Raw genomic sequence first — 25557 nt, forward strand, 5'->3', positions numbered from 1 at the left:
GAAAGGTTGCGATGTTCTGATAAAGTTCAAGTGTCTACAATGATAACTAAATCATGCATAAAATTAATGGGTCACGTGACGTCCAGTTTAAACCACTGACAAAAGAACGCATGCCAAGTTTACTACAAGCACTTATGTAAAATTCAATTCCCTTTTTCTGATATAAAATCTTTGCTATTAATAGTGGAGTTCGTTAAAATAGATGAATATTGTATAAATTATTAACCCTGTGTAAAATATCATAATATGAACGCTATTGGGGGATTGGAGGCACTTGAAATAGCTGGAGGAAGAAGGAAACCTAGGGTAAAAGGAAGCGTGAAAACTCGTTTAGCTAAAACTTGACTGAGGTGGGCATGTGTGTAGTTGGTATGAGAGAATCTATAGCAATGTTGTGATTAAGGAATGTGTCAGAAAATCCAAACAAGATTTTAATTTGGTAACACGTGTGACTACTGAATGACTTTATAGCAGCTTGGCTTTGTTTCAATTTTTCTAACTGGTTTTAGTAATCACCTGCCCGAGATACAAAACAGCAAACCTTAGTATCTTACTAGAGTCTACGTGAAGGTTTTCTCCTGCTTATAAGTCTTAGACAATAACAAAGGAAAGAGGTTTGCGAACAACAACCATTTCTGTTATGTTACTGTTCTATTTCGGTAAAATAAAATATGTATCACCCTTGTAACGGTTACAGATACAAGATTATTGTCTCTCTCTATCAATCCTGTTCTCCTAGAGCCTCGCTCTCAAGGAACATGTTAAATTCCAGGGAAACAAATGAAAGTTGGTCGAGATTGTATCAACTTTGGACGAGATTGTATCGAATGTGGACGAGCTTGTATCAAATGTGGACGAGATTGTATCGATCTTTTCTGTTCCTGTTAACAGGTTTCCTAAGCACAGAAGATAACAACGCAAATGGCAATTATGCCTTACTCGACCTGTTGGCCGTCATGACCTGGCTTAACTCCAATATTGGTGAATTTGGCGGTGATGTCAAACGCATTACCTTATTTGGACATGGATATGGAGCAGCGTTGGTAAACCTCCTCCTCCTTTCTCCCATGGCTGATGACAGTAAGTCTGAAATTTATTCTCTGAAAGCAAAATTTAAAAAAGAAAAAAAAAACTAATTATTTAAAGGAAGGGTCCTAAAATACAATACGGCTTGACTGTAAGCCACGCAATAAGAGAATCTAGTATCCGCTTTATTTCCTGGTATTTGAAAGACATAAACGACAAATGTCATTGTTTTTGAGCTGCGATCTACCGCTGTGCGATATGAGAGTCTGAAGTGATAAATTGCATAGTGGTTGTAGCGCACTTTGCACTGTTGAGAAGTCCAAGAAGCGGAACAGCTGTATGATGCAGTTGAAATCATTTTTCTGCTCTATTGTATCTTATACTATCTTTTTATTTCAAAATGCCAACCACTTGTGTCTTTTTGCAATCTTTCGAGGTTTAACGATGTGTTTTCGTAAATCATTTTTAATTAAGCAGTCATGACGTAACATCTCCATACAAATAGTTCCTTTTTGCTGCAATTTTCAAATTTTCTTCTCTTCTTACCTTACGCTAGTTGATTGTAAAACATCAAGTGTTTAAAAATTGTCACTTAAAGAGAGAAATGATAGCGTTATTCTGTCAATAGAAGTATATTCTGAAACTATATATATATATTGACCATACGGACATTTTTCTATCCGGCCCCTAGCTACATTTTCCTCTGGCTGTTCGGAGGAAAAACATCATTTCAACATTTTAATGCTAAAAGATTTGTGTCGTACTTTCAGCTAATTGACAGAGCTCACATGACTACATCTATACTATCGATAGAAACCATTTCATAACACGTTGAGATCGGATTTTTCTAAGTTTCTTACGAAGATTTCGATTTTCGCTATGATCTATTTCAAACTAGCTGTATCTCTATATAATTTGTATTATGTATCAAACTGTTGAATTTCAGTTGCAAAAAAAATAATGATGTCACCTAAAGGTAAATTAAATTTAATACGTGGATGATTTCAAAAAGAATGTCTCAACAGTACTGTGCTTTATTAATATTCACGAGCGTGTACCATGGCGATCCTAACTAATGAACATGCAAAGCACGTGTGAACGCGAGTTTGAATTTGAATCACCCGCACTGAATAACGTATATACAAATTACAGGTGTACGTGAGATGATTGGTGACGTCATATGCTGTCTAACAAATGCACGTGTGTAACTTCCCCCCATATAAATTGCATACATGTAATACGTCTTCTAGTTAGAGAGTCTATTTCTCATGCATACATGTTTGTGTCTATTTCCGTCATGAAAACGGCAAATGTATACATACCCTATTCAGCTGTATGGGAGAAATATTTTCATAAATAAATATTTTCTTAATTATTTTTAAAAGAAATGAATTTTACGTACTGACGTAATGAGTTATCTATTAAGCCGTACTTCTAGTGTTAAAGAATTGAACGTTTTGTTTGTATCCTAAACAAACAACACGTGTCATACAAAAATTATGAATTTCGCCGTTCTGTTTTTTTTTTTTTTTTTTTGAAAATAGAAAAAGTTTTCACATAATTTCGCTGACACTACTTCGAAAGTCCACAGGTCATGTCGTCTCTGCACTGCCGCTGCGGTCATTTGATGCCGCAATGTTTGAGAGACGCCTTTTTGGGAAGTTTTCTACAGATTCGCGCAATTTACTTCGATGTCTTTAAAGCATGCAGACACGAAATTGGAAATAAAAAGTAGGGAGGCGAAATATGAGATTTAGGTGTTGGTGACTTCAGCTATTTTTCCAAATCAATGAAATGGGCTTCATGTTGACGGCTGACACAGTGTCGGAGTCATTACAGAGGGCGCTACGCGGTGATAACTCTGTTCGTTCTAATACAGACTTAATGTCACCGTGATCGAGGAAAGTGCGACTGGTTGTAAACCTCATGGGACACTCAGAATCAGAATTCATCTGTAAAATAGTCAGATGATTCTGTCTTTGAAAGCCGTGAAGAACAGTCCGTAATGAAGGATCTACAAGGCTAGGTCCCAACCTTTCCAAATGTCTCCCCTTGCTATTGTGTTGAACATACCGTTTGTTGATCGCAATGTTGATGTGTACATAATCCAAAAAAGTAAATGTTTATTTATGCTAGTCAGGCAACAAAAAATATGCTCATATACAAATTATCGAAGTTCTCTTGTCGATCATTCGGGCGAACAACTGTTAACGCACGTGTTCTAACACGTGTTAGTAGTAATTCATCACTAGCCGAAAAAAGAAGACTAAAAGTGTAGTCGCTATACCAACGGTTGAGTAAAGCGATAAGGATTCAGGGATAAAAATAGTTGTAAAACAAACAAACAAACACCAAGGTATAAAGAATAAAAATAAACAAGCTAACAGAACAAAACCAAAAAATAAATAAATAAATAAATAAATAAATAAATAAATAAATAAATAAATAAATAAATAAATAAATAAATAAAAGATGAATAACAGCCATAGGAAAACGAACCAAACCCAACAACAAACAAAACATACAATGGAGAGAGATGTTTACAATCGTTGCATGTAGATGTTCATATGCTTGATGTAAATATGCATTAATTGTATGTGTTCGGACGACTTGTTCTGTTTGTGAACATTTTTTCGTAAACTATTTACATTATGTCAGACTACTAATGATATATGATATGTCAGTAAATTCCTTCAGGGCGTTGTCCTGGTTTTCTATTTGATATAAAGGAAACAAACATTTCCAGTAGTGAGTTGCCTCCCTTCCGTCACATAAATAGGATGAGCATAAGCTCATTTGTCTAGTTGGAGGGTAGCGGAAATGAATAGCCATTTAATTTGTTCAAAAATTTTATAAAAGGTAAAACGCCGATACACATGCGTAATCTGGAAACAAACAGTGAGCTTGCATGCATTCCCGCACAAGGCAGATAGCATTCTATACATTGTAATAAGCCGAGATAATTGTTGAATATATAGAATATCGTTTTTGTGTTGTGTATTTAACATAAGATCTGAACCATAACTCACACAAACCATAAGTTTGATGTACACTTACATAAATATGCCATAAAATCTTATCTGTGACACAAAAAATCGGGTATAATGTATATTGTAATAATCATTAAATCTAACACAAATGGTAGTATATGCCCTTAACTCAGATAGAAATCCTATGTATCGTGTGAACGTTAGCATATAACCTTAACTCTAACACAAACCGTAGATATTGTGAGTAAGGTAGCATATAACCTTAACTCTAAATTTTATCGTAGGTACCTTGTGTAAGGTAGCATATAACCTTAACTCTAACACAAATCTTAGACATCGTGTGTAAGGTAGCATATAACCTTAACTCTTATACAAATCGTAGTATGTATATACCCTTAACTCTTGCACAAAACATTAATGCGTTTTCTGTTTGTGTATATCACCAGCGCTAGTTCCCTGTTACCTGATTTTGATCTGACTTCGAGCTAGTGACACGTCAGGTCGACAGACACTACCCACGAGGTAAAAATCGTACATTTCCGGCTCATTTGATTTTATTTGTTGGCAAATACTTCGTAATTTTCGCCGAGCTAAAACTGGCTGGAAATACGAGTCATCACTACCCTCAATACTTTAAACACACATTTACGAACGGTAGGAATGTGTGCCAAGTCTCCGTGTCTTTTATTTTTACAAAATTTGTAGTTAAATGTTGTAAACCGTAAGTTAGTATTAACACTAACACAGTATATTAGTACGTCACGTGCAATTCACTGGTTCAGTGAGGTGTAAGAGGCTGATCCGCTGAGCGTGACATCCGAATCCCTGCAAGCGTCGTCAGAATTTGCTTTTATCTGTGTGTATCACTCTAATGACTTTGGTCTTATCTCATTAACAACGCATGCGTCGTTTCATTTAATAGTGCAAGTATTGCAAATTATCTAATGGTTAGTCTCGTACCTAAATTGCACGTGGAACCTAATTAGGCATGGCGCGTGCCGCTAAAGTTCACTTCCGATCGAATGACATACATGTACATTTCTCCCGCACAAAACTTGATAGGAACTAAGAATTTTATACCAGGATATGTGTGTGTTGGTAGTCTGTGTGATTGGTATCAAAAGATTTTTTAATGCCTGAATAAGTTATAAGTCAGTTATATAGATACAAATTAATTCTTGTCAGGATACGCAAAACACAGCGACATAAATAAGTGTAGGATATTCTTAATAAAACTTTATTTTGGCGTATCAACTTGAACAAAATAAAAATAGTAAATGATAACAAAGCTTTCTCTTCCTCTCCAAAATATTAATTAAACTTTCGCGATACGAAGTAATTTATCTTTCGATCACGTCAGTGGCGCCGGCACAGATCCATTATCATACACATGTTTCAACACAATAAGAGGATATAATTGATGTCACGTAGCAATTTATTTGCTTTTTCTTATCATTATCTATTCCAATTCTTAAATGGTTCCCGCAATTGAAACGAAAATACGACAATGTCGATTTATAAACTTAGCTGCGAATTAACATAGTTTGTAACTTATATGATGTATCCTGATGCAATTATATATTGAAACTATAAAATAATTATTTCTCAAAAGTACGCGTTAAGTCAAATCGCCAAAATAAGTCCATAACACACTTGAAAAAGTAATACCACTATTTATTGGAAGAAACCAGAAAATTATGTCAATTATTTGAAAACGTTTAGGGAAGTACGCTAAAAAAAGACATGTAATTCATCTCATTGGGAAGAGAAACCAGTTAAATTGGAAAGTTGTCAGTTGGAATAAATTTGAAAATTAATATCCGGTTTTAACTTCATTTTCGTAAATTACCTTGCAGGATTAATGTAAAAATTGTCCTTCTCTAGTCCAAATTAGATTGTTAGAGGCCAGAACATCACAAGAATATTTGAACAAGTGTATTTGTCGACAGGAGCAGAGCAATGGAAATAAGGCCTGTTACACCGTAATTGTCTCTGACGAATTCCACGCCGGGCTGCCGCTAGAACAAACATCATAACACGCTTAGTGACGCCACGAAATGCTTTCTTCCGTAATATTTAAAAATGATTTCATTTTGTTTTCCGTTTCTGAATTGAATGACACGGTTTGGGACGCCGTAAGTCTTTGTGACGGAAGTAAAGTACTCGTTGCTTCTAGACGGCAACTTTTCGTAATCCGAAAACATCACGCAGGTGCACGTGTACCCATGTCTTCCAAGTCTAGGTGCATGTTTTGCACGTGTAAGTTAGCAAGGAACAGATTTCTGTTCATTGAGCGCTATACTGGCCGGTGATAAGAGAATTTCGTCAAATGACGGACAATCTCGTAAAACACGATTTCGAAAGATGCGAGTTGATGGAGTTTTACGGTCATCATAGTGATCTTATTGAGAAATATTCTATTTCTTTTTGCGACGTGAAGCTGGGCGTATTTGATGTTCGTTAGTTTGCCTGTTGGTTTCGTTGTCGTATACCTTGTTCTCATTTGAGAACGTGACATTACTTACTGGAATTGACAAAGTTTTACATGGCGGGTGTCGTCGATGAAGCAGAAGACGATTAATATTCCGAAATTCTTTTGTAATTTTTCAGGAGTTTCCGCGTAAATTATTATTTTTGTTTCTTTAATATTTTGGCCTTTTTTTTTTTCTATTTGAGTTTGGATAATGATTATATTCATATGTTGGTAATCTCTTGATGTTTTTAACCGATCGGCCAGTTTCACACTTATTTTTATTGATAATCTGTTTTTTAATGTGCGATGATTATCAAATAATGTTATCCTAGTCCTCATACACACGTCAGATACCTTGAGCTGTAAAAGTTTCAAACCATGGTACCATAATATAAGAAAATTGTAAGACCCTTTCATCACTGCCCTATCATTGCCCTATATAAACACAAAAGTTAAAAGTCAATGCTAAACTAGAAGTAGCAAAGATTTTAAACAAACAGAACACATTTCCGTGTAACTAGGAAGAAAGGGACTCGGAACTAACCCGAAAAGCTATATAGGAACACGAATATTCTACACGAAAGACACGTTACAAAATATTTCTATTTTCTAAATTAAATTTGACATTTGAAGAAATTTTTCAACTATTACAATGAACAGCATTTTCCAATGAACAAGAAAACCTGCACATATCAAGTTAAACGAGAATCGACATCTACAGATAAAAGGTGGCTACCATGACGTACTTTGGAAGCGGTAGAACTTTAGTGGAATGAAACCAAAGCATCAAGACGGCAATTTTAGAATTTTATAGCATTGAGTATATTCAACACAAATATTAAAATGAACATAAGAGATAAAAATATTTCAGTATGTCCCTTTGGTGTTTTAAAATAGCTCTGTAATTATTTCATACTGAACACGATATGGTTTATTTAGGACTTTGTCAGCTTTTGAAGGTTGGAACTTAAATGCTCATCAGTAGTAATACACGCAGAAATCATTTCTCATTTGATCAATTCGTTTATAAAATTTCATGACAGATCACGACATTTCAGTGTGATAACGCTATAAAAAGTCATAACGTCTTCATTCAACCACAGCGGTTTCAAGGTCGTCAAATCCAAACGTACCTACCGATTAAACCAACTATTTACATCAGAATTTTGAAATTGATAATGACTGCGTGATAATGGCGCACCTACCATCCACTTGATCGCCCCCTAACAATCTTTTTTCTGCAGTCTGGTTGATTAAGACTTACCCTGTCTACCGCCACTATGGACCACTCGGGATTCTGTATATTATTGTCCGCTTAGAGGCCGAAAAGCGGTAACATTGGACGTAAAGGTCGTTAAATAAATTAAATGAATAAACGATATATTTAACTTGGAATGCATAAACGCTGATATAACGTGTTATCAACCGCGGGCTAACTGAGAGTAAATATATCATGACATCAGCATGGGTACGAATTGCCGCTAATTTCCACTTAAATAATACTGTTCTGAGCGGGCTGATTTTCTCTCAATAAATTTATAAAACGTACCCATTGTTCTCAGTTTTTGAAAGGTGCAGCAGACATAAGCTTTTATCACCACGTATAACAATGTCACATCCTACCCTAATATCATCCCGGTTGATTAATATTTCGATTGACCTCACTGTAGGTCAATAACAGAATATTTCCATTGATTAACAACACTCTTGGTAAATTGATAATAATTTTTTTTGTGGTTGTCGTATTTCAAGTTCATTAGGTGCTGTTTGTGACATGGAATTCAAAATCCTTTAAGATAACACACAAGAAAGAAAATTGCACACCAAACTTTAAACAAAAGGAATATCCTTATCAATATAAATAAGAAAATTACTACTGTTGCATTTATTTCAGACACGATAGATCTCCTATTCTCCTAACCATATGGCACCACCGGATATAGAATGAACACTCATAACTTACAGTATTAAATTTTTGTATCTATCTAGTCTGCGATCTGCCAATTTGGATTTTAATACTAATTACACACATATGATTTCATCTTCAGATCATGTGATATTAACATTGAATATATAACTACAGGTACTATAGTACCAAATCAAAAATTGTCTGTGTCTCCAACATGGAGCACCGACGATAAAACACGTTCTTATACAATGCATTTTCTATTTATTGTTTTGTAAGGGCATTCACAGAAATTCATCGGCCAATCAATTCGTAATCTATATCACGTGATCATTCTATGGGACCATCGGGAAATACAGACTGCTGACAACTTGTCCGGAAAAGGTTAAGGAGTTTCCTCAGCACGATGTCCCGTGATTTAGCGTCATTAGGACGTCCCTCGTGGGACAGATTTTTTTTGGATGTTCTGCTGAGTTTTATGCGTATGACATCGTAACAAGAACAGTACGATGTAAAATAGAGGTCTAGCTGTCTCCCTCCCCGGATAATGTTTTATTTTATTGCTTTTTCAAATCGAAATTCGCCGATAACATGTCTGTGCTAGCAAATGTATGTATAGTGACGAAGGCACCGGAGCGCGTGTCCAATGCGCGTTATGGCAATACGTTACAAGGGTGGGGCCAGACAATACAATAGTGCCTTCAACGTCCGCGTCTTGATCATTATTTAAAATTCGAATTTCTCAGTGCAAGTGAGTTCCGCATTTGAAACTACATGTAATGTGAAATAATTTCCCAAGACGATACCGTTCGGGGAGTGGAAATGTCTGAATTACCAACTTATTTCTCTTTTCAAAAGAAACATCGATTTTGATGTACTCTGTAATTGAACGGAAGAAAATAGACTACTTAAATATTCCCAATAATCGGACCGAGATACGCACCGAAATGGCGACGGTCAGATACGTCGCGTGTCGACATCATTCTCCATTTCGCTCGTCTATTTAAATATGATATTCCATTTTCATTTTCATACCAGGTAATCATTCATCGTCATCATTTCGTAGAAAGTTATTGGAAAATCGTCATCTTTAAAATTGGGTTTCTTGTTAAAAAATGAGTTAAGAAATACAGACAAACGCAACTATCATTTTAACGAGCGTTACCATTTTTAAAATTGAAATTCTATTTGAAAATGACAGAACACAATATGGAAAATCGTTCAGTTCAGGACTGCTTGCTATGATGTATTTTGTCCTAGTCACGAACCGAATCATTATTTCCTGTATTTGGCCTTGGAACCATCGCCTGTTGAAAGCAATGACATCCTGGAGTGAAGCGTGACGTTTGTATCGAACACAAGTGATACAAGTAAACAGCTTCGGCTCTCCGATAGCGTTCGTATTTTCCAGCACGAAAATTGAGTTTTAACTGAGTATAGTCGTCATTCGACGAAAATATCAAGAGAAATATTGAACGGTGTTACAAACACAATCAGTCTAGAAGAAAGGCAACTTTCAAGTAATACCTTCCTTAAAAGTTGGGGTTACAACACTGAAATACTGTTACGTTTCACTGATTGGGTGACCATGTCACGTTGTTAGTGAGGACGTACGACTTACCATACCCGACCGTGTCCCGTTGTTAGTGACGTCATACATACCAACCGTACCCGACCGTGTCCTGTTGTTAGTGACGACGTACATACTAACCATACCCGACCGTGTCCAGTTGTTAGTGACAACGTGTCCCGTTGTTAGTGACGACCCATACCCGACCGTGCCCGTTGTTAGTGACGACCCATACCCGACCGTGTCCAGTTGTTAGTGACGACGGACATACTAACCATACCCGACCGTGTCCCGTTGTTAGTGACGACCCATACCCGACCGTGTCCAGTTGTTAGTGACGACGTACATACTAACCACACCCGACCGTGTCCCGTTGTTAGTGACGACCCATACCCGACCGTGTCCAGTTGTTAGCGACAACGGACATACTAACCACACCCGACCGTGTCCCGTTGTGAGTGACAACGGACATACTAACCATACCCGACCGTGTCCTGTTGTTAGTGACGACGTACATACTTACCATACCCGACCGTGTCCAGTTGTTAGTGACGACGTACATACTAACCATACCCGACCGTGTCCCGTTGTTAGTGACGACCCATACCCGACCGTGCCCCGTTGTTAGTGACGACCCATACCCGACCGTGTCCTGTTGTTAGTGACGACGGACATACTAACCATACCCGACCGTGTCCCGTTGTTAGTGACGACGTACATACTAACCACACCCGACCGTGTCCAGTTGTTAGTGACAACGGACATACTAACCATACCCGACCGTGTCCTGTTGTTAGTGACGACGTACATACTTACCATACCCGACCGTGTCCCGTTGTTAGTGACGACGTACATACTAACCATACCCGACCGTGTCCCGTTGTTAGTGACGACCCATACCCGACCGTGCCCGTTGTTAGTGACGACCCATACCCGACCGTGTCCAGTTGTTAGTGACGACGGACATACTAACCATACCCGACCGTGTCCCGTTGTTAGTGACGACGTACATACTAACCACACCCGACCGTGTCCCGTTGTTAGTGACGACCCATACCCGACCGTGTCCAGTTGTTAGCGACAACGGACATACTAACCACACCCGACCGTGTCCCGTTGTGAGTGACAATGGACATACTAACCATATCCGACCGTGTATCGTTGTTAGTGAGGACGTACATACTTACCATACCCGACCGTGTCCAGTTGTTAGTGACGACATACGACTAACCATACCCGACCGTGTCCAGTTGTTAGTGACGACATACGACTAACTATACTGGAGACCTTATTGTTATGACGTAACTTTGCTTGCTGGTTGATTAATTTAGCTGAGAATCACGTAACGCACTCCTTATGGCTGATAGACACTCTCCGTCCATTACTCACTCAATATTTCGACAGCAGCGCCTGAAATGAATAGAAACGAGAAAATAAAAAAAAACTTGGAGAACAATGGAACCAAGTCGAAATGAAGAAAAACAGTAATGAAAAAGGTGATCGAATTTAAAGTTCGTAATGTTTCTCAAAGTTGTAAGATTTCTGTTAAGTGACAGCTTGTAGAACACATTAATTAGATTTTGATAAAAACTGAAACATGAAGAATCATTTTTGACTTGCGGAAATATTATGGTGTTGACACATCGTACAATGATAAATCTATAGCCTTTGGTCTGACAGCGTCACAAATTCTGCAGCATCAAAAAAAGGTTTAGATGTTAGAAAATATTGAACATCCACTTCTCACATACCTAATCGTGTTAAAAGACAACTACAACAAAACATGCTGCAAATCTAGGACACGACATAAGAAATCAATAGAAAATTTATCTGTTTTCTTAAATAACAAAAAAAATCAGCTTTATCCGCAGTATCAATATCCATTTTATAGCGATCCGAAATTTCAAGGAGGAAAAAGTAGATATAAGTTTTCAGGTAAATGAAAGTAAACAAAATAGAATAAATAAGCTACTTTAGACGTGTCTTTAACAGCACTGTATAAAATTTATTTCTATAACTGTAATAGTCTCTTGTTTAAGACATTGAGACAGTCACGAGGTAGATTTAGCATAACATGTTAAAATTTTTGAAATAAAACTAACTTAATTATTGATAATTTACATAATTAGTGACCTTTTAACGGCGTCGCGTGCTGTTTGAAATTCAACGATTCGTTCCGAAAAGGATTTGTTGATAAAAAAACATTCTTTGCTACGGCATTAAACGTTGATTTCGAAGCACAAATAAAAATTATTCGAAGCATTGGTCGTGGAGTTGTTCTTGGTGGGTTTGAAAATATCTTCTTTTTAACATTGGTTGAATTAAAATATAGAATCAGTTAATCATTTTGTAATACTTTCACTTATGTTTTGTTAATGGATAACAATATTTGAATCTGGTTTTTTTTCTATTTTCAGGGCAATTCTTCCAGAGGGCTATTCTTCAAAGCGGATCTGCATTCAGTTCTTGGGCGACCTCGGTTGATCCACTGTCTTGTGCAAAGTATTTCGCGACAAATCTTAATTGCTCAAATTTTTCAAATGACACAAAGAGCTTAGTGACATGTTTGAGGGCAAATAAATCTGCAGAAGATTTGGTGAATAACGTTCCTCTGCCTCCAAAATATTACTCATGTTTCGCCCCGACACCCGCTCCAGGCGAATTCATTTTCCCAAGCAAGGTTGAAGACTTATTGAAGCGGAGGTCGACGTTCTCTCAAGCGCAGGTCATGTTCGGTGTTACCAAAAATGAAGCATATTCCTTCATGAAACAACACGAACTCGACCACGGAATCAGCAAGGAGAGGAAAAAGCAGATCATCAGGACATATGTCCAGAATTTGTACAAGTTCCACAGACAGAAGATATATGAGATCCTTGACCATCAATACTCGGAGTGGGATCGAAGTCAGAACGACAGCACGCGACTTGACAATATCATGCAGATGCTAAGTGACGGCCAATACGTGGCGCCACTCATCAGAATGGCTCAAGAGCATGCAAAACGGTCTGATACTTATGTCTACGTCTTTGCTTATTCCACCAAGTCCGAGAAATTTCCTGAATGGTCAAGTGGCGTCCACGGCGATGAATTGCCCTATGTATTCGGTGCTCCTCTAGTCAACGGTATCTCGCCGTTCCCTTCGGAATACAGTCGGGCAGAAAAGAGACTAAGTGAAGCAGTGATGACCTTTTGGACAAATTTTGCAAAAACTGGGTAAGTTTTTTTCTATGACGATCTAAAAAAAACACAAACAAACTAGGTGAACTATTTCTGAATTGTACAAATACTGGAAAAGTCCCATCTTTCACACTGAATTACGTCAACCTTATCAAACAGACCGTATTGATATGATAAACAGCAACATGTGTCTATAGCCGGACCATTGTTGTTGGGAACAAGTGTTATAAATAAATTAAAAACAATAGATATATCATCTTAATCAAAATTGACACGTAAAAAGAAAGTCTGGAGCATCTTCAGGGTGTGTGAATGGAAGAGGGAGGAGGTTGAAATTCCTTCCTTATTTTTCAAATACTAGGAACACATGATAAGTTTTACATAAACGGGATAGTAAGATCGTTTACTCTGAAAATCGATTTCAATAAACATAAACATAATACATATATATATATATATAACCCATAACTCGGAAAGTTGAAGGGTGTTGAAGTTTGAAAAAGATGAAGAGGTTGTAAGTTTAGATGTGAGTCGTAGACTATTGTGATGATAATACTCTATACTGCACTAACTATATATCAGAATGTCGTGTGCTATTTCCTTAGGGAGTCCGGCCCATTTTCGCTTCCAGTTTTCGTCTATTACCGCACGTGTTTGGTTAGACGCAGGCGTGTAAACCACGTGATAGCACATGCGAATATCAGCAATGCTTTTTGTGGCACGGGATTTCCACGATTTCCTGTTGTATTTAAGACCAGGTTGCTCTGGTCGACCAGTGTTATCGCTATTGATCCAAGAGTAAAGTGTATGACATTGCCGTCCCCGGGGATTTCAATTCATTATCGTGTTGGTTCGTTGTGATAGACTCATTGTAGACCACTTCATCTTTGTCTTCACGCATTTCTTTAATTTTAGAGAGTAGATCTTGACTTCTGGTTGTCTAGAAACCGTTACTTGTACAGTAATCATCATATCAGAGAACTGTTATCGTTGCATGCCTGTGTCCAACCCCGTGTCTTAGAGCGAATCAGTTAATTCTCTAAGGGGCTTGAGTGAATTTATCTCCAAGTATACATGTCGCCACACCAGACCAGATAGGAATGAAGAGACTTAGCAGTGTTAACCACAAAGTAGTATCAACAACCCACCTCGTTAAAGACAAACTTTTAGAATTATCGGTATTGTTTTTAGTATCTGTTTTCGAAATATAGAGTTTTCTTTTGGTTCTGTTCAATTAAGAATTCCAGTAAGTAAATAAATACATATGTTTTACCGATGAACGAAATCTACATAGATGTATACTTTTCTATACAAATGTATCGTTCATATTCCAGAAATTTTACCTGGCGGGTGTCGCCGGTAAAGCAGAAGACGCTTACTCTCCCCGAACACCTGGTCTTTTTCCCCTTATACTTTATCATATTTCCGTGTAAACCTTTCCTTTGTCTATTTTTGTCCAAGTTTCGTCGAATTTGATTTGGATAAAGATTCTGTTGATATCTTCGTATTGTCTTTGTTGTTATCGAATATGACACTTGCGATATAGACGGTCAATAAAGTTCTTGTCTTTTTGAAGACAAGGCGTCACCAATATTTCTAAATGTAAAATAGAAGGCATAGCCAAGGTCGTTGTTACCTGATCTAATTAAAACTTTGAGGATGTCAGTCTTATTTAAAAACAAAAAACAAGACAGCCCACAAAGTGGCACAATTTGTTTGTGTAGCTTTACAATCCACTGGTTTTGCATCAAGATTTTCAATACACAAACTTCTAGATCAAATACAAGATTGGCTTTATGAACAATTACTAGGCATTACATCTGCTATGTTTACTTCATGGATTGATAAATAGAGTACACATGCTATTAAAGTTACTTCACAATATGATAAATACGATATACGTACTACTAATGTAACTTCACAACATAATAAATAGGATACACGGACTACTAACTTTACATCACAACATAATAAATAGGATACACGCACTACTAACTTTACATCACAACATGATAAATAGGATACACGTACTACTAATGTAACTTCACAACATGATAAATAGGATACACGTACTACTAACTTTACATCACAACATGATAAATAGGATACACGGACTACTAACTTTACTTCACAACATGATAAATAGGATACACGGACTACTAACTTTACTTCACAACATGATAAATAGGATACACGGACTACTAACTTTACATCCCATCATGATAAATACGATACACGGACTACTAACTTTACATCACAACATGATAAATAGGATACACGTACTACTGACTTTACTTCACAACATGATAAATAGGATACACGTACTACTGACTTTACATCACAACATGATAAATAGGATACACGTACTACTAACTCCACTTAACTTCACTTCATCTGGGTTGTCTAATTGAACTGCTAGCTTGGCTACTGCAAAAAGTAGCGGTGTTCCCTGATCTACTACTATGGCTACATTAGCATTGCTATATATTGAAGTTAGTATTCTAAAATCAATTAAATGTGCATATACTCCCAACTCAGGTTCCAATCCGTCTCCAAACCTACATCTCAACAACAGGAATAAAGAAAGTAAATGTATACTGTAGATACAGGTCAGTATTACGGTCCCTTTCAACCTTACCTCCGTCTTATTGCCCCTAGTGTCCGGTATCGTCCAGTCTCTCGTATATTAAGTAAAAGTCTCAACTAACAGGCAATAAAGCTTGAACCATCACAGACCTTTTTCTTTTGTTAATAGTTTTTTCGTCGGACATATGTTTTACACGAGCGAGAAAGCCAGACATGCTGTGTCATATTTTCTAGCTTTGCTCCAATGTGTTCTCCTATGCCTGAATTTTGTGTCTAATGTCAAGTGATACCATCCAAACGCATTCATTATTATGATGTTTGGAAACTTGTGGAACACATGCTTATTCCAGACTAATTTAGGACACTAAGCATACCCTTCATTGATATTTAGATCATTTTCAATTCGATTTTCCACCCCTTTAAAAAATCTGCCATGCGAATTCGTGAATTGGCTGTGACTTGAATGGCTTGGCTAAAGAGCTTTCTAACACCGGGTTTGACTTTAACGTGTCCGGTATTTTCTGTTTTAGTCGTTGACATGTCTAATGAATTGCATTTTGCGTACACTTTGAAAAATACTATTGTTAAATTTCTGTAGTCAACATGAATTCTGTATTTTTAAATATAAAATGAGTCTTTTTTTTATTCAGCAATATTTTCATTTTAATTTGCTTCAAAAAAGGAAATCGTGATATTTCCACAGTAACGCAATTTCTATTATCCTAATAATGGAAAAGATTGTGATAATTAGCGCAGTTATAGGATAATGAATGATGTTTCGATATTTTCAAAAAGTACATTTTCTGTCTTTCTTTCTTTCTCTTTCTTTCTTTCTCTCTTTCTTTCTTTCTTATTTTCATATTGGACTGCATTGACCTTCTGTCTACTCGAGAATGTTTTTATCGTAACATTACATGTCTAAAAAACCTTTTTGAAACTGTTGAGATCTGTAAAATTCTACATTACCTGAAAGATGCTGGTCTATATGATAGACTATGACATACCATTTTAATCTTTTGTGCTTATATACCCATTTAAATTTTTTAGCATTTGTTTTTTCCCTTTTGGTTTGTTTAATGTTATTTTCTTTTGGATCGCCGTGTGTTTTACAGTTTGATGGCCCTAATGACCTTTTATGCGTTACCGGACGGTTAAGAATGCAATATTAATAATAATAATTCTTTCTTTCATTCTTTCTTTCATTCTTCCTTTCTTTATTCGGTATTGAGTCTGTTCTTAAACGCCCTTTATGATTGATAAGTATTTTTTTTTACCAACGAAACCGGATGTCAGTCTAACGTGGGGTCAGATGATAAAATGAAATGTTAGTTTCACTGATAACGGTCAACTAGAAACGTTATATTTGACACTTAACAAACTTTTCGACACCCGAGATTGATTGGGTTTCCTGTCAAGTGTCGGCAGTAGTCGTCTGTGGGGGAAGCTTTTCCGACTCTGGGGATATGTTTGCTGCAAGGGCTTTGTCGAATCTCCTTTTCATAGGAAATGGTTATGAAACTAGATCTATTTTTGGCATCCATCACAAAATCGCGGCAAATGACGAAATTGTAACTGTGGTATCACATACACTGTTATTGGCGTCGTATTTTATATTCATTCCAAATTAATGTAATACATAGAGACAGCCTGGTATTCCGAAGGTGTGATATTCCAAATGCCCGTTAGTCCGAATACTTTTAGAAAATTAAAGAATACTGTGAATATAGGAGACAATAAACCATTTTTATCTGTTAAATGGACTTGTCATCAAATCATATGAAAAAGATATATTAAAATTCGCTTCCTTATATTGTATATATATGTGTGTATTTTTGCATCTTTCACTGTCAATGAATTTTGAATGATAGTTTTGATTTTATTTATTTATTTATTTACTCTAATTCTTAATATTTGCTGACGAACACAGAAATTTATTTCCTTCTTTTACAAAAAATGTCGGGAACTCATTTACTCCAGTTCAAACTTATACATTACTTTTGAATATAAATTGTTTGTTGTCATCCTCAGTGCAGACTTCCAACTGGTAACGACCTTCTCTTACGAAACATGCACTCTATATATATATATATATATATATATATATATATACAAGCTCTGTATAGTCAGTATTCCTCAGGGAGAAACGATACCGATTAACTCCTAATGTCTTCCCAAAGACGATCGCTCTTCCTACCTGATCTACAGTACACGGTAGTCGCGCATGCGCAAGTTAGGTAATCATCAGGATGAGTTCACTTCTATGGTAACGTTGCCATTTATCATTTTCCTAACACAATAAGCATATGAATAGTCCTCGCTCATTGACATAAGATATAATATTCCACGTTAAAATATATTGCCAAATCACCCTTGTACAGCGTCCGTGTTTTCAAAGAGGAGAGTGACATTTTTTTTCACCTCACACAGCAAAATGTACACACAACAAAATGGAAAGCGGGAAACATTATCTTTCCACCAGACTCATTATTCTCCACAAATGGTAATGTTTGCATTAATTTCTTGTGTTTTCCTAAACAAATTTGCAAGGTTTAGGTATTTTTAAAATCAAACATTGATTTTGTAACAGTTTCTCTTATCTATTCCATATTTTTCAGCCAGGGATGGGGCTTTTAAGTGCTACAGACACACAATAGATGTACGAATAATGCAGAAAATGCATGATGGTTATACCGAGCCTGTAGCGCGTAGTCGACGGGCATCGTAGTTCAAGTCTGAGAAAAAAATATAAACCGAGCTGAGACTCATTGGAATTTTAAATTTGTCTTACCTATGACTACATGTCGGTTGTAGACTTGGTTCCAAGAGAGTCATCGATTGGGTAGGTGGAAGGAAAGATTGAAATATAAATAATTTGTTATGGACTTGTGCTATTCTCATTAAGGTTTGAGATTATTTTAGTTAAAGAATCATCATCACTAGCTCCTGATTATTTTAGTATCGATTAAATTAGATTGACATTTAAATGAAAACTTTCTCTACAATATCGTAGAACTAATATACACTAATTACACATTATCTAATTACATATATTATTTTTATCACTTCCTGTCACCATGACACAGAGTCCGTGTGCACTTATTGTCAATGTGGCTGGTTCTTTCTTCCCCACAAATGATGATTTTAAGACCTAAGGCACACGATTCGACGCTCCCTGCCGTAGTAGTTTGTGTTTCTCGGGAAGCTGAAAAACGGAACCGTCGGTGATAACGTGGCTTTGTCCATGGGCAAGACACTTTGAATTAATTTAGTTGGATTACATGTGACGGGCCTTCCGTATGATGTTCAGTGAGGTCATCACATAGATATTTAGGCTAAAGATCTTTCAACAAGTGTTATGTAAACAAACAATTGTTGATTTATATATTATAACTAAACCAATAGAATGACATATACTTATCAGCTTGTTTTCTATTTTAGACAGAAGAACAGGTCTGTATTTCTAGATAATCTTAAAGTGAATATATGAGTACACGCGATCTCCTCAGTTTCCAATTATATATGTACATATATTTGCGATATACACGGTCAATTAAATGCTCGTTTCTTAAAGACAAGACATTTTTTTACTACAGCCCGATTCTAATTTTAATATTTACACTTTTTATGACACAACATTGGAAAGCTACATCAGAAATGACGATACAATGCTCTATCTCAATGCTTTACCTGTGATTAATAGTTTTAAAGAGAGAGTGACGCTGTCATCGAAATATAACATGTTTTGTATATCATCTCCTTTGCTTGCCGGGAATATTTGGCACAGATTCTGATCAAAATCATCTTCAATCGCTGCCAAACTTTACGTCATTTCCCCTTCTTCTTCTTCTTGAGAATGCTTGTTTAGATGCACATGGCATTTACTCATATTACTTGTTGCCTGTGGAGGATTTATCGAGAAATGGCTTCGTCATAATAGATGTGTACCAAACAGCATCATTCAGCTTCTTCCTGTTTTCGCCTTTCTGTGTCCTATTCTCCTACAAAACACCGATCGGTTGTGAAATTGAGACGCCGATCATGTGTTATACATTATAGGTTTGGCATGTAGGACCAAGCCTTGATGAACTAGTTAAAAATTAACACACAGACATTTAATCGTTGCAATTAAGCATTTTCTGGTGGAAATTTCAGAACAGTTGTGTGTATCTAACGCCGATGTGGTGCTGCATCAACACCGACGGCACGAGATAGACCTTATAAAAGATAAAGTAGAAACCTTAATTCATTCTTTATTGATTAACCCAGACTGCCTATCATATACCTCCATCTGGCTTCCACCGAGAGGTTAAGAGTACACATTGTAGGTGTCGTCATGTAGGAACAGTGAGATACAATGAGATCAACCAGCTGGTCAGTGTATGTCTTCTACCACTAAAACTTACATCAACAATGTCGAGTTATTGATGAAATATTTTCCATAAACAAATATTTCACAATAGCGTTAGCGCTACCATGAAAATGAATGTAACATATGAGAATTTTAAAACAGTTCTTGACATGTATTTTGACCAGTTTTAATCTGATTAATCATTTAGTTATGCTGTATTTAGTTCTAGATGTTCTAATAACTTTTATGTCTTATGTACAATGACATTGATATAGCTCTGTATAAATAGCGTTCCCCACAAAAAAGGAACACAGTCATTGCTTACCCTTTAGAGTAAATAATAGTTTTATATAATATTGAAAACCAGTACAAATGCATATTCGACATATCGAATGGAAAATAAACCAAGAGCTGATATAGTCAAACCTCGTTATCTTGAACTCATACAAGTAGAATACCCCGTTTAATTCGAAGTATTTCGTCATTCTCGGCCAAACTTTCCAACAAACATTCGATCTCTTTTAAATCAAATCCTCGGATAACTCGAAGTTTTCGAATAATCCCGCCAACTTCGAAATAACGACGTTCTACTATATTAATTCCTTTTTTTTATATTATTCTTTAGGTTATGCAGTCCATTTGATATAACCAATATCTTATTATGTATTATGATCGATTGACAAAACACCATCTTAAATGAAACCTAATAGGGAAGTATATCAGCTGTTGTTGCAAGGCTGCTCCCTTTTAAAAATAAAGATATGAAATTAAAGACTGTATTGTATATCAAATAAGTATTGTAGATATTGTGTTTTACAATCAAAAAGAATGATTTTTGACGGAAACCATGAACATTCTTTGTTTTTTATGATTTATTTTGTTTTTGTTTGTTTCTACAGTTTGTTTGTTTGTTTGTTTGTTCTATTCGCTTATTTATGTAGACGGTTATTCATTTGTGAATTTATTTATTTATTTATTTCATTTTTGAAAACAAGGAAACATGAAACGTTTCGGTGAATAGCTACCTTTACAGTTTGTAAAAATATCTTACTCTGAGAATGCTTACTGTACTTACAATTTGTAGACATAAAACGTTGGTAATTTAGTGTAATAAATAAACATATATAAACCTCCGATCTCATCTCTATACCATATCGATTGTTACCGTCTTTTATTACCACATAATGTCAGTTCCGCTTCAGTTCAGTATAACACTAATTGAGTTCACACCACTAACATTCATCTTATGACATTTTAATTGCTTAAACAGCAATAAACTGGTTGGAACGTTTAGAACATCAGTTAACACTCATATTGCTTTCCATTTTACCACATGTACTTATTTCTAAGGAAAAGGGAAGTCATTTCTTTAAATAACACTGACAAATGATGTCTGCTTCCCTTCAGTATCGAATCCCCCTTTCGATAATGCAACTGTGTCTGTCTGTATCAACATTATTCAATGTGACGCAAATAGAATATAAACAAAAAAATTATAAATTGTTGTTGTTAAAGAAATGTATAAGGTTTGCACATTGTCGGTTTTATGACAATTCGAGAATAAATACAATGTTTAAGTCTAAAATTTGTCTTACTGGGTTTTTTAAGAGTTTAATACGAAACTACGAAGAAATATCCACACAAAAAAATTGTATATATACAGTTTGTAGAAATATAACCGTCTGTGTATTCACACAGGAACCGTTATGGTTGCTCCCAGCTCCTAACTAACAAATGGCACAATGATATTACTCACGGTCAGTGGGTACGTACACACAGTTAGTTAAATCAAGAGTCAAGAGATCGCTGTCAGGTGGTTTCGCGCCAATCTGTCACGGGAGTTCAACGAGATCTCGCTGAGTCAACGTCACCTTGCGTCAGCGGTGACAACCAGGGGAGATAATTCCCCTCGGTTTTCAATACAAGTTCATGTAATGAGTAGAAAATCCCACCCTTCGTAACTGACCGATCGGAACTCCTCTACCCGATTCCAGTACCTCCTAGAGATAATGTCAGAATTGCACTCATCATATCGAATGAAAGAGAGACAAATCATTGTTTATAAAGACCACGATGTAAAACGACATCCAAAGGGAGATAAATCGCCAAATAAGGGTATTGTGATATATACATATTGAAGAAATATAGTTATGATATAAAACACTTTTTTCTTGACTTAATTGTTATTTGATATTAACCAGACGCTTTATTTATTTTTTTTCTAGGAATCCAAACATGCCACGAAGTGCTTCAGATAAGTTCTCGGACATCACGTGGCCAAAATATGACATCAACACCCAGAACTACTTACTAATAGGTGAGTGATACTTCTTTTTGTTAATGCAAGGAAGGTATTTGAAATAGACTACTAATTCTATCAAATGTTCATTTCACATTTCAACACTAACATAATCCATATTTATGACATAGTTACATCATAGTAGTTTCACGCATTATATAAAAATGTTGTTGTTACACATATACACACGTGTTAAACAATCTAGCAGAGCTTTAATTCACTGAATGATTTCTTTCTCAAGTCATAATTTCATGACGTCATATACATTATGACGTCATCGAAGAACGAATTATACTGTGGGAATAAAGTCAATATCGTATTCACGAACATTTACAAATCTATGTGATAAACAGAATATTATACTCGTTTCATTATCATTATGAAAATAACGAAACTTCTCATTATTTATGCATTTTGCAATTATCATCACCGCAGGCAGGCTCTTCAAAATTAGAAATATTTCAGACCCGTTTCATCAATCTGATCTTAATAAATAGGATAAGTTCCAATATGTATACTCTGTATTGGGTAATGAAATGTGACAGAATGGCAAGACACTCGCAGTCAGCTTTAGAAAAATGTAAACATTGTTTCCTTCCACCCCCCCTCCCCCCCCAACCTTCACCCTCCAACCCACCCCATCCCCACCCCCCATGCACTTATTTGCTGGCCACATACCTCTTTAAACTATATACACATAAATCGTTAATGTACAATCCGAAATAGCTCGATATAATTGAAATACCCGTAAATATTCTGTCAATATATAATGTGACGTGTTCGACCGATGAAAATTTCAAAGACGTGTTGTCAAATTCTCAGAACATGCAGAAAATGCATCGAGAAGGATAATGTAATTTACTGAACCAATTTAAAAAGTGACAGAATTTCGATTATACCTCAAAACACAATACCATTGCGTGCGTGCAACTAAATAATTTATATCTTCACGCCAGACAATAGATGTCAGATTACTCAACACACATGTAGGGCAGTTAATCGGATAGATCACGGAATGTTGTAAACTAACAAACATTTGTAAAACCTTGGTCTATTTCATGTCACATGTAGTTTGATTTATACCAAAACTCCTGTTTCAATCGAAAATTTAGGGATTCTTTTCTATTACATTTCTTCAAAGCCCATCTTTTTCAGTCATTAGAATAGTGACAAGATTCAAATACACTTTATGTTTTTTTAATATTATCCAATATTGAAATTAATTTCCGAAATTTATTGAATCCTGTGGCTAGTGTTCCTCCCAATTTCGTTTTCGGCGTTAAGTTTGACTAATCTAAATTTTCCGCAGGCACTCCTAGATTTCACCTATTTCGTTACTTAACAACGCTTACTTAGTCCTAGATGGACGAAACAGCTGGATAGCACAATACAATTGATTATATGGCTCAATTGTAAGATTGTACAAAACACATACTCGTGAATAGTACCTTTTGGTACAGATTTAGAATTAGATAAAGTTGTACCAAACAGTGAATTCACCTGCATCATACAATTGTTTCGTCCTTCTACGACTTGTCTGTGATGCTAAGGGTCTAAAGTTTGAAGCCAAGGTGACAGAAGAAACCCAAAAACGATCGGAAGAAAACTCAGAGTCTAGAAGGAAAGGTGCATTAGCCCCATAAATCAATAAATTTCGTAATTTTCATATTTCTGATTATTTCAGAACGATGTCAAATCCATATATTATAAGTCGTGTCATTGTTCAAGTAAATTAAAATTTTGGCATGGAGGGTACGGCAGACCTCGGGGACATAAAATCCACATACAGTCTCTAAGTCTTTATTGTGTTGAAATTTGCTTTTCTCCTGTGTATGTCTTCTCTACTGTAGTCTACCGTGTTTAGGTTTTATTTATATTTCTGGATGTTTATTTCTAGGTAAGAGACCGCAGAAAAAGCACCACTACCGCGGTAAGGAATTGGCGGCGTGGTTGGATCTTATACCAAAGATTGACACCAAGGATCCGGGCGAGAAATCTAATTCTCCTATTCATAATCTTCTCAATGCCAACAACAAGTCTACGTTTGATGATTACAGTCGACTCATCACTCAATTTCACAAACTGTTTCCACCATCGCCCCCTATACCTCCCCCTATCACACCTTGTGATGTCCAGGGGGATGGAGATGATACATTCAAGCCGGAAACGGACGGTAGCTCTAAAAACAGCGGACAACAATCGACTCAGCAGCCCAACCGTGACAATGACGTCACCGAGGATGGGGAAGATGAGACATCGACGCAGGCGCCTCCTGTCGTTGGTCCACGTCAAGATATATCATTAGTGCACACATCCGTCCCTCTAAGTATCACGGTAGCTATTGGCTGTTCGTTACTGTTTCTAAACATCCTTATTCTAGCAGGAGTTTACTATCAGAGGGAACGAATCAAGAAACTCCGAAGAAGTGATAGTTCAAACAGCGAGGAATTGCGCGTGGGACGTAAAATGGACAAAGATGGCCGTGATCAGAAGGGACCGGAAACTACGTCATTGATGACGTCAGCACATAACCAATTATCACCTGTAAAAAATGTAAATACTCACCAGGAAGTTAAAAATAACCCAATATACACTGCAATAAGTAAATCCTCGGACACAAACCCTACACAAGGAGGATATTCATACACAGCTGTTCCAACTAACACATCTTCACCTATGCATCGTACTACAAAATCTCATCACCCTCATACTAACTCCATCCCATCTTCCAATAAAACCGGAAATTCAATTAGCAATGCTACAAGCGGCCGACCACCGGATGTGTCTCCACGTGTAGACAGTATGAAAAATGCGTATCAGCACGACAAATATAACCAAATAACAGCGAAAGAACAACCCAATTCCAATAACGCGATAACAATTGTATAGCATAGCTGTGTGTTGAGTCGTTTAGTTATTGTCAGGGGGGAGAATGATTTTTTTCTGTATAAGATTGATGTAATCATTTAAATATTTTATACCGGTAATACATGTCTTTTTAAAGGATAATATCTTGTTTTCAATCCTATTCTTCATCACCGAGGTTCAACAATTTCTTTGCAAGGTATTCTTTAAAGGAAAGAATATTCTTTCACATAAATATGATATAAAAACTGCTTTCGTGAATTACTTCTCAACATCAGTAAGTATACCATTAGTCTTATTTATCCCTTGATAAT

The 25557-nt window shown here is 36.3% G+C and overlaps 1 protein-coding gene across 1 annotated transcript in view; it reads left to right on the top strand.

The window, feature by feature from the left end:
• Positions 1 to 25294, top strand: part of LOC132559769 (neuroligin-4, X-linked-like) — a 100219-nt gene extending 74925 nt beyond the window's left edge. Inside the window, exons 3-6 of the mRNA XM_060224396.1 lie at positions 892 to 1080; positions 12383 to 13181; positions 22305 to 22396; positions 24276 to 25294. Coding sequence (XP_060080379.1) covers positions 892 to 1080; positions 12383 to 13181; positions 22305 to 22396; positions 24276 to 25267 — 2072 coding nt within the window. The 3' untranslated portion in view covers positions 25268 to 25294. The remainder of the gene's footprint in view (positions 1 to 891; positions 1081 to 12382; positions 13182 to 22304; positions 22397 to 24275) is intronic.
• The last annotated feature ends 263 nt before the right edge of the window (positions 25295 to 25557 follow it).

This window comes from Ylistrum balloti, unplaced genomic scaffold (genome assembly GCF_031769215.1).
Source record: "Ylistrum balloti isolate Yb309-2 unplaced genomic scaffold, AGI_CSIRO_Ybal_v1 Utg370964, whole genome shotgun sequence".
Lineage (NCBI taxonomy): Eukaryota > Metazoa > Mollusca > Bivalvia > Pectinida > Pectinidae > Ylistrum > Ylistrum balloti.